Raw genomic sequence first — 11,218 nt, 5'->3', positions numbered from 1 at the left:
AAGATGAGTTTCAGGGGTCTGAGCTTTATCCCTTATTTAAGGAAGTAAGAACTGAGTGAACCTTCTGTGGTATTAAAATTCATTCCAAGTTCTTTCCCTAGCTTCTCAGTTCTTTTCACTAGTTCCTTCCCCACAATGTTTAACTAGCACCCCTCCCTCTACATGTCTCATTGACCCTCTGCTTTCTGGGCTACTCTGATGGAGCAGAGCTATGTCTCCACCCTTCTCTGTGACACGGACTCCCTTCTCCTTTATTCATGTCACACTCAGCCCACTCCTCCTCAGAACCGCTTCACTTGTACAGGTTGTATTCACAAATACCATCTGAAGAAAAGTTATCAACCAACACCAGTACTAGAGGCCCCTGTCTGATCTCCAAATCTGTTCCTACTACATGCCCTCTGGGACAGCATACTCTTGTTCACTCACTCACTCCTTTCTCTGTGGCTGCCCTGTTTAAATGGATTTTTTGGCAGCAAATACAACAAGTGTGAGTGAAAGTCGCTCAGTTGTGTCCGACTCTTTGCAACCCCATGGACTATAGAGTCCGTGGAATTCTCCATGCCAGAATACTGGAGTGGGTAGCCTTTCCCTTCTCCAGGGGATCTTCCCAACCCAGGGATCGAACCCAAGGCTCCTGCATTGCAGGCAGATTCTTTACCAGCTGAGCTATGAGGGAAGCCCAAATACAACAAGGATATTACTTAAATAGAAAATCTGTTAGATGGCAGAATGAAACAATAATAGATATAGAATCCCTTTAAACCTTAGATATTCTGTGGAATGAGGCCATGGACAGGTATATCTCCATGTATATATATGGAATCTATAATAACTAATAAAGAACTTAATGATAAGAAATTTACAAATATGAGGAAATGTTGAATATCATACATATACATACATACTCATAGGATTCTAAAGTTATCTTTCACAAAGAGAAACTTTAAGAACAATGTCCATATCAGATATCAATATCTTAAAACAAAAAGGGGGAAAAATGAAATTGGAAAACTAAAGGAAACATTCAAGGTCTAATGTATCATAAAAAAAGCTATTTATTGAAACAAGAAAATTCACACTTGAAAGCAGTTTTGTAGGTGTAGGCCTGCAAATAAGTGTGCGGGGTGGGCAGGCAGGAGGGGGTGGCAAAGAGGGGATGAGAAGAGATGAAATGAGGTGATCTCAAGGGATCTCCCTAAACCATGCTAGGGGTCATTCTACAGTCAGTAGGGAACTACTCAAGAGTTTTAAGAAAGAGATTAATACTCTCTCACCTACATTTTAGGAAAGATGTCTGAGTAAAACAACGTTAAGCTGAGCAATAGTAGGCAGGCACACGCATTAGTTCAAGTGAGTCAAGATTATGGCCTGGAGTAGGGTGACAGCAGTGATTCTGGAAAGACATGGATGGATTTAAGAGATGTGGGGAAGCAGGATGAACTTTGGGATTGAGTGGTCAGAAAAAGAGAAAAAAATTTTAAGTGAAAGGTAGAGCTGTCTCCTAAAAGTAGGAAAACAGGCAGAAGACTGAATTTGAAAGGCTAGAGGAATAAGGAGTTTAGCTTGACAGGCTAAATTTCAGAAGCCGAGAGGAGATGCAAACAGCGGTTTCCAGGAAGCAGTTGTGTATAGGGGACCAGAGCTCTGAGCTACAAATACCAATGTGAAGCTCATCAGCAGGCAACAGACCCTGGTGCCAGCTTCTCCAGAATATCTGCTTTTCTGCTCTCAGTCCTCACATCCCCAGACAAACTCCCTTCCTGGCCCAGAATCTTTCCAAAAGAACTAGGAAAAACAACCTGACAGTAAAGTCTCTCTCTTTCTCAAATTTTTAACCTCTATTTAACTAATCCCACTCCCACCACTACCACACCATTGCACTCATCTCACACGCTAGTAAAGTCATGCTCAAAATTCTCCAAGCCAGGCTTCAGTAATACATGAACCATGAACTTCCAGATGTTCAAGCTAGTTTTAGAAAAGGCAGAGGAACAAGAGACCAAATTGCCAACATCCAGTGGATCATCAAAAAAGCAACAGAGTTCCAGAGAAACATCTATTTCTGCTTTATTGACTGTGCCAAAGCCTTTGACTGTGTGGATCACAATAAACTGTGGAAAATTCTGAAAGAGGTGGGACTCCCAGACTACCTGACCTGCCTCTTGAGAAACCTGTATGCAGGTCAGGAAGCAACAGTTAGAACTGGACATGGAACAACAGACTGGTTCCAAATAGGAAAAGGAGTACGTCAAGGCTGTATATTGTCACCCTGCTTATTTAACTTATATGCAGAGTACATCATGAGAAACACCGGGCTGGAAGAAGCACAAGCTGGAATCAAGATTGCCAGGACAAACATCAATAACCTCAGATATGCAGATGACACCACCCTTATAGCAGAAAGTGCTGCTGCTGATGCTCAGTTGCTTCAGTCGTGTCCAACTCTGTGCAACCCGATGAACGGCAGCCCACCAGGCTCCCCCGTCCCTGGGATTCTCCAGGCAAGAATACTGGAGTGGGTTGCCATTTCCTTCTCCAATGTGTGAAAGTGAAAAGTGAAAGTCAAGTCGCTCAGTTGCGTCTGACTCGTAGCGACCCCAGGGACTGCAGCCCACCAGGCTCCTCCGTCCATGCGATTCTCCAGGCAAGAATACTGGAGTGGCTTGCCATGGCAGAAAGTAAAGAAGAACTAAAGAGCCTCTTGATGAAAGTGAAAGAGGAGAGTGCAAAAGTTGGCTTAAAGCTCAACATTCAGAAAACTAAGATCACGGCATCTGGTCCCATCATTTCATAGGAAATAGATGGGGAAACAGTGGAAACAGTGTCAGACTTTATTTTTGGGGGGCTCCAAAATCACTGCAGATGCTGATTGCAGCCATGAAATTAAAAGACGCTTACTCCTTGGAAGGAAAGTTATGACCAACCTAGATAGCATATTATAAAACAGAGATATTACTTTGCCAACAAAGGTCCATCTACTCAAGGCTATGGTTTTTCCAGTGGTCATGTATGGATGTGAGAGTTGGACTGTGAAGAAAGCTGAGCACAGAATAATTGATGCTTTTGAACTGTGGTGTTGGAGAAGACTCTTGAGAGTCCCTTGGACTGCAAGGAGATCCAACCAGTCCATTCTAAAGGAGATCAATCCTGGGTGTTCATTGGAAGGACTGATGCTAAAGCTGAAACGCCAATACTTTGGCCACCTCATGTGACGAGTTGACTCATTGGAAAAGACTCTGATGCTGGGAGGGATTGGGGACAGGAGGAGAAGGGGACGACAGAGGATGAGATCGCTGGATGGCATCACCGACTCAGTGGACATGAGTTTGGGTAAATTTCGGGAGTTGGTGATGGACGGGGAAGCCTGGCGTGCTGCAATTCATGGGGTCGCAAAGAGTTGAACACGACTGAGCGACTGAACTGAACTGAACCCCCACCACAGAAAACCTTCCACAACTCCATCCTGTCCAGGAATCTCAAGTGTATTTCATAAACAAGCCCTAATCCCAGTGTGGCTCTGTGTTCACTGTGAGGTTTAGGAAAGTATGTGCCATGTTAACTTTTTAAAACTTATTTGTTTTTGGTGGCACAGGGTCTTCATTGCCACGCGCGGACTATCTCCAGTTGTGGCAAGCAGGGGGATACTCTTCCTTGCGGTGTCCGGGCTTCTCATTGCAGCGGCTTCTCTTGCTGCGGAGCACAGGCTGCAGGCACGCAGGCTTCCGTAGCTGCAGCTGGCGGGCCCTAGAGCTCGGGCTCAGTAGTTGTGGTGCAGGGGCTCAGCTGCACCAAGGCATGCGGGATCTTCCCGGAGCAGGGGTTGACCACGTCTCCCCTGCACTGGCCGGCAGATTCTTAACCACCGGACCACGAGAGAAGTCCCCATGTTAACTTTTCATTCCACACTTCAGGAAAGTTGTGTGAGGGACTGTATAGTTTTCCAGGATTCATGAATGCTGGCTGATGAGCTGAAGCCTGGAGGATGTGGCTAAAAAGTGGTGGGTATCCAGTAATAAAATATAGATACTGTACTTCTAGTCTTTCCAGCCATGTGTGATTTTGAGAAAATCATTTAAATTCTTTGTTTCAGTCCTGTCACTACAGATCAGGAGAAAAGAATGATACCAGCCCTGGCTCATCTTTCCAAGGTGGTTGTGACACTGGAATGAGACTATGAGTTTAGGAAACTTTCAGGGGTAAGAATGATACAAAGCTTACTTAATTTTGTATCTCAGACTAACCTGATATAAAATCACCACTAACAATGTCTGTAAAGAACTTTGCTCGGTGGCTGGGATGCAGTAAATGCTCACAGAATGTTGGCTATTAATATCCAGGCTCTTTGTGTTCCCAATTATCCAAGGATGACACGGCAGTCTATTATTGGCTGACCAATCTTTTCATTAGGTAAAAAGCACTTAGAGGTCCTGCCAACCACTCAGTAGATCCTAGATCTAATGTAATCTAGAATGTAAATCATTCCCTGACTGTCAAAACGACTGCTCAATGAATGCTTTACATTTCCCCATTTCCTCAGCTCAGACCTGCTGATCACAAACAACCAGGCCAAGCTGGTGATGACGGTGGAGTGATGAAATAAGTGACCCCAGGGAAAGATGAAGCTAATGTAATAAATAGGGGAGGGGCTGAAGAAAAGTATAAGTAACTGTTAGGGGGCTCAGAGCAAACCTGGGCACACCGTCTTCCTGAACTAAGGTGCAGAACCCTGTCCCCCACAGCCCTGGCCTGAAAAACTCCATGCGGACATAAGTCCTAAGCCTGGAGTTCCCTTTCCCACAGACAGCTGAACTGCTTTTAGGCAGATGGGCTTTTAGGGACAGCAAATTGAGGGACCTGGGTCCAGAAGTCCAGACATGAAGCTTTCTTGTCTTTCCGTGAGAGGCAGAGTCCCCCACCTTCCCTGGAACAGAAGGGCCTCCATCTGCCCTGCTGGAGCCCTCTTCCCCTGTTCTAACCAGGCCCAGAGCTGCTTTTCAACCTCCTGTCTAACCATAGCCACTGGTTCTACTAGGTGTTTCAGAGAAACTACTGAACTGAGAGCGCCACACTCTGCGGACCTTCTGCGCCTCACAAGGGGAGGCTATGAAGTTTACCTTCTGTTTGAGCGTCCTTGCTGGTATGTATCCAGGACTTTCTACTCCGTCATATAAGGCACAGGTTAATATAGAATGGAGGAGGGCAGATGCGGGATGTGGAGATGGCGCAAGAGAGTCAAGAGAAACTGTCAGGAGCAGCACTGGGGATCCCCCCTCAGACTCTAGCCAAAGGCTCTCTGGCTAGGCTGAGAAGCCCAGTGCTAAGCTTGGGGGGTAGGTTATGGTGTATGCCTGCCTTGGAGAGTTCCACACTCAACACTCAGCAGTGAGTGTTCCACCTTGGTTATTCCAAAATACAGGCTTCATCACACAGGGGCAAGTCTCAGTGTGGTCACAAGGACAGAGAACTCATTCTGACGACTGACATGCCTCTCTGCTGCAAAAGCTTAGAGATTCAGAAGGCGGGGAATGGAGAAGATGGGAACAAAGGATCAAATGCAAGGACCCTCTATCCTGTACTCCCTGACTATTGTGAAGCTCTTCTGAACTAGCCAGAGTGGCCTTTCCTACCACACCCTGACGGCCTAGGTTGTTGCATCACAAATTAGCTGTGTGAGCTTGGACAAGTTAATTAATCTATCTGGGCTTCAGTTTCTACAGTCAAAATGGGGATACTCCTACCTACATTATAGGGTCATTGTGAAGATTTAGAACAAGAGTGCAATGGCTCTTGTCCCTATTAATACCCCCACCCTTTTTCCCTTGGGGTTTCTAACAGTGTGACTCCACAGAAAAGGGTACAGGCCTGGGCTTGGAAAGGATTGACATAAGAACCAAGGGCAGCTGAAACAAAAACAATATTTCTGATATTAGAATCAGTCTTCCTCCTCTTTTTTCTCTTATTTTAAAATAATTCATTTATAAAAGCACTGCATAGTCTTACTAGAAAATTGAGAAATATTAAAAAGTATAAAAAATAAACATCATTCATAGTCCCACGTCAGTCAACACATGCTAATGCACTGTTTGAATTTATTCCCAGGCTTTATTTTATTTATTTTAATGGTTTATTTTTGTTTCTTTACTTGTTCTTAGATAATTGGATTACTAGATTAAATGTACATTTTTATTATTTTTTGACTGAAAGGTTATTAGTATTCCTTTGCTGTTTAATATTCTTTATAAATGCAGTTTTAATATATGCTGTCCCATTTGTTCACGTCTCTTTGTATTTCAGTATCCAACATTAGTATATTGGACATTCGTATTTCAAACATTTACCTATTATAAGAAAGAAAGAAAATGAAGTAGCTCAGTCGTGTCTGAATCTTTGCAACCCTGTAGCCTACCAGGCTCCTCCATCCATGGGATTCTCCAGGCACGAATATTGGAGTGGGTTGCCATTTCCTTCTCCAGGGGATCTTCCTGACCCAGGGAGAGAACCCAGGTCTCCCACGTTGCAGGCAGATTCTTTACCAGCTGAGCCACAAGGGAAGCCCAAGAATTACCTATTATAAATAGTGTTAAAATGAGCACATTTACTAATAATCTTGGTCTACATCTGATTATTTCTTTAGAATCAAGAATTCTTGGGATTGTAATTATTAGCTCAAAGGTGACAAACCATTTACAATTCTTGATGCTCATTTTTAAATTGCTTTTGAAGAAGACAGAATCAATTCCCATTCCTATAAGCAGTAAATGAGAGTCTTTCTCATTGTACTTTCTTAGGCTGAATATTGTTAATATTAGACAAAAATGATTATTAAAACTATTAGATAAAATGGTATGTCATTTTCATGTACATTTTTATTTTTTAATGTCAAGTACCTTCACATTTCCTGCCCAACTGATTACTACTTTAAAATCGTCCGTATTTCCATTCAGCTAGGAAGCTATTGACTGTCTTGTTTGTTCTAAGAACTTCTCGTATCTATTCCTCAGGGACATTTTTCTCCGCTCACTCATCTATGCAGAAAGATGACCCTTCCCCCTATTTGGTCTACCTCAAGTCTACCTTCAACCCCTGTGTGGGTGTCCTCATCAAAAGCAACTGGGTGCTGGCCCCCGCTCACTGCTACTTACCGTGAGTGTTGAGCATCCTCACCCACTCTACTCATTGTGCACTGGTGATTCTCAAACAGGGGCAACGTTCGCCCAGAGTACATCTGGCAAAGGAAACATTCTCGGTTGTCACAATAGAGTGAGGGCTGCGCGGAGGGCTGTGCTAACGGCATCTACCTGGTGAACAGACGCCAGGACAAGGATGCTGCTTAACATCGTACAGTGCCCATGACAGCCCCCCCACAGCACAGCCATCCAGCCCTGCATGTCAGCAGGACTGCTGGGGAGCCCTGTTCTATGTAGGATGCCTCCTCAGTCTCCCATCAGTCTTTCCAAGGTTTTTTTACTGGCAATATGAGTTTTGTCAGTTAAGGAACCAGCAGGCAACTGATGGTGCACTCAGATTTTATTAAATTGAGGAGAATTTATAAAAAGAACGAACGACAAAGGTATGGTCTAGTTACAGGGAAAACATATAGACAACAGTTTAGCTCCTCTGGGGTTCAGTATTAGAGAGATGCACTTGCCACTCCCAGGCCTGAAGGGGCAGGGGAGAATGATTTTAAGCGGGGCAAGGAAAAGAGTGAGTGAGAGAGAAAGGGAGAACACAGGGCACAGACACTGCCTGACAGAGGTTCTAACCTCTGGTCAGCAGACAGTCGACAGCCACAACCCTGTGGCAGCCCAGAGGGGTCGGGCAGGTGGGAGGATAAACACGCCAACCGCTCCCTTCTCCTTCCGGTTCCTTTTTGGTGCTTCTCATCAGCCAAATACCAATCAAATGCCAGAGGACGAGGGAGCTCATTGACTTAATCCGCCTATTTCACCTTCCAAAGTACACAGATGGATGAAATAGAGTTGTGAGGAGATCTAATAAAGCAAACAGGAACTGTCCAACACTCAGGTCACCTCATTCTCTTCCCAACACCAGAATGGAAATGCCCAGAGAGGCTGGAGCTGGAAAGGAGGGGAAATAATACTTCTAGACCATGCATTCTTTTCTCTCCCACTACATGAAAACAGAGAAGTTAAAGGCTCCACCACACATGGTAACCCATGTGTGACCATGGGTGAATACTCTCATGTGCCTCCATTCCTTCATCTGTAACACAGAGATTCTGTTTTGAATCACTGCTTTGTTGTGAGTAGTAAATGAAATCCTGGGAATCCAGGATTCAGACAAAGCTCTTGGCAAAGCACCTGGCCCACTGTAACAACAACGTTGATGATGATACCAACAGTGACGATGATGGTGACTTCCAACCCCTTATCCCAACAGAAATCTGAAGGTAATGCTGGGAAATCTCAGGATCAGAATCAGAGATGGGACAGAGCAGACAATTAACCCTATCCAGATTATCCGCTACTGGAACCACAGTCATAGTTCGCCCCAAGATGACCTCATGCTCATTAGGCTGGCTAAGCCCGCCATCCTCAATGAAAAAGTCCAGCCCATTGCCCTCGCCACCAGCACTGTCGAGTCAGGCACCATCTGCACGCTTTCAGGTTTGGACTGGAGCCAAAACAACAATGGTGAGTGCACCTGCCACCGAACACCAGGCCATCAGTTACATCTGATGAGACAGGTCGGGGAGGAGCCCCATGTCCGTGTAACTGAGAGCGGAGGAGGGTGGGGCGGAGACCAAGGGGAGGCACTATCTGAGGGGTCTGGCAAAAAGAGACCCTCCCAGAAGTCCAGAGTGCTCCTTTCCCAGGGTGTTTAAAGCCCCACTGCTTCTTCAGAGCTTTGGCAGATGGAGCCACCAGGCCACCTGACTCAGCACAGAGGCCACGCCTCCTGATTGTCAGAGGCACAGTTCACATTAAAAAGGCTCCTCTTTCCCATACTGGCTCACCTCTCTTGTGGAGGACACCTGAGAACTTGAGTCAGGTCACCTCTGATTCCTCCAAGAGCAGACACAGAGTAGAAAGAACATGCTGCTTTTAAAAGAGACATAAAGGCCATTTCAAAATCCTCAAGATTAACCCTCATAACCATCCACAAAATCACGTCTTCTTTCTTCCTCATTATTTTTTTCAGTTCAGTTCAGTCACTCAGTCATGTCTGACTCTTTGTGACCCCATGGACTGCTACACGCCAGGCCTCCCTGTTCATCACCATCTCCCGGAACTTGCTCAAACTCATGTCCATTGAGTCGGTGATGCCATCCAACCATCTCATCCTCTGTTGTCCCCTTCTCCTGCCCTCAATCTTTCCCAGCATCAGGGTCTTTTCCAATGAGTCAACTCTTCGATCAGGTGGTTCAAGTATTGTTCAGACAGACACAAAACATCAGTTGAAACTGAGGCTGGAGAGCTAAATAACATTTGTGAACAGGAAGGTTTCTTTTATCCCTGTCTTCCCTCAGGCAGACACCCTGATTTAAGGCAGAACCTGGAGGCCCCTGTGATGTCCGACACAGCCTGCCAAGAAACCGAACAAGGAAAAAGCCACAGAAACTCCATATGCGTTAAATTTCTAAAAGTGTTCAGTCGAATTTTTGGGGTAATCTTTTCTCTCTATCCAATTTTCATTCATTTGGATATGTCTAGTTAACTATTTAACCACAGTATTTAAAAAATAGAAAGCCCACAACTTCACAAATTTTTGAGAATTTGGTAAGTCTGCAGCAAAGTGTCCCATTATCTTCAGTAAAGGGCCCTTATTAGAGACATCTGTATTCATTAAGGGGCATCACACAACACCTAGAGTTAATAATTGATTTTTATTCTCATAGCTGCAACTGAAAATGGGTAGCGCTTAAAAAAAATTAATTCAAATACTTCACAAATTGAAACAGGCTTCACCAGTTCAACTAAATGGAGTTTGACTCATTTTACATGTGAGTTCTAGAAAGACCTTTCTCTGACTTTCTCAATGTCACACAAGGCTAGTTACGACAAAGTTAGATAAATGAATCAAGCTTCCAGTCTGCAGACTCTTATCTTGATGCAGCATGCTACCTCTAGACAGGGTGCATCCGCACTGGGACTAGAGAGCTCCTACAAGGAGATTTGACCGTATCTGTCTGCCTCCCTCTCTCTGTGTGATCCCTGGTAGGAGGTGGCCGTTGCTACTGTCATCTGCAAAAACAAGCTGCAGGGGATCGAGGTCGGACACTTCATGGGAGGGGATGTGGGCATCTACACCAACGTTCAGAAATATATCACCTGGATTGAGAGCATCACTAAAGACAAATGAGACCATGTTTCTCCCTAAGCGTCCCATTGGCTCTACCATGGATGACACCAACCACAACTTATGCCAAATTCAAAATAAAATGTCCAAATAGAAATATTTGGATTGACCACACCAGTATCTTGTGTTTTCTCATTTGTATCTCTGCGCATATCCCATAATGAGCTGAAGAACCAAGAACGAAACATGAAATAAGCACTTTCCACACTGTCCTGGGTTACGCCTGTTATCTCATTTAAAGCTTATAACAAACCCTGGAGGTTGTCTTTTCTTCCCACTTTACAAATGGGAAAATTGAGACAAAGAGAAGTTACTTAACATTATCTATAGGTGGTAGTTTATCAGAGCTTGAAATGGAACCCCAAAATGCCAGATTCTTAGCCCTATACTCTTAGCCTTGAAATTACAGGCAAGTCCATAGCATTACAACAGATATTGGCTTCTGCTCCCTGCTACCTCTCTCCTTTGCTTTTCACTTCTCTTCTTTTCATAGCTATTTGTAAGGCCTCAAGAGGCAGGTCAGGTGGTCTGGTATTCCCATCTCTTTCAGAATTTTCCACAGTTTATTGTGATCCACACAGTCAAAGGGTTTGGCATAGTCAACAAAGCAGAAATAGATGTTTTTCTGGAACTTTCTTGCTTTTTCAATGATCCAGCGGATGTTGGCAATTTGATCTCTTGTTCCTCTGCCTTTTCTAAAACCAGCTTGAACATCTAGAAGTTCATGGTTCACGTATTGCTAAAGCCTGGCTTGGAGAATTTTGAGCATTACTTTACTAGCGTGTGAGATGAGTGCAATTGTGTGGTAGTTTGAGCATTCTTTGGCATTGCCTTTCTTTGGGATTGGAATGAAGACTGACCTTTTCCAGTCCTGTGGCCACTGCTGAGTTTTCCA

General features: G+C 44.5%; 1 protein-coding gene across 1 annotated transcript; it reads left to right on the top strand.

The window, feature by feature from the left end:
- The first annotated feature begins 5,106 nt into the window (after positions 1-5,106).
- PRSS37 (serine protease 37) lies at positions 5,107-10,326 on the top strand. Its single transcript, XM_055420291.1, has 5 exons — positions 5,107-5,140; positions 7,005-7,146; positions 8,404-8,657; positions 9,494-9,630; positions 10,186-10,326. The coding sequence occupies exons 1-5, from the start codon at positions 5,107-5,109 to the stop codon at positions 10,324-10,326; spliced, it is 708 nt and encodes a 235-aa protein (XP_055276266.1).
- The last annotated feature ends 892 nt before the right edge of the window (positions 10,327-11,218 follow it).

This window comes from Moschus berezovskii, chromosome 3 (assembly GCF_049115385.1).
Source record: "Moschus berezovskii isolate FMDL1 chromosome 3, NW_MosBer_1.0, whole genome shotgun sequence".
NCBI lineage: Eukaryota > Metazoa > Chordata > Mammalia > Artiodactyla > Moschidae > Moschus > Moschus berezovskii.
This window is presented reverse-complemented; position numbering and strand designations above follow the sequence as displayed.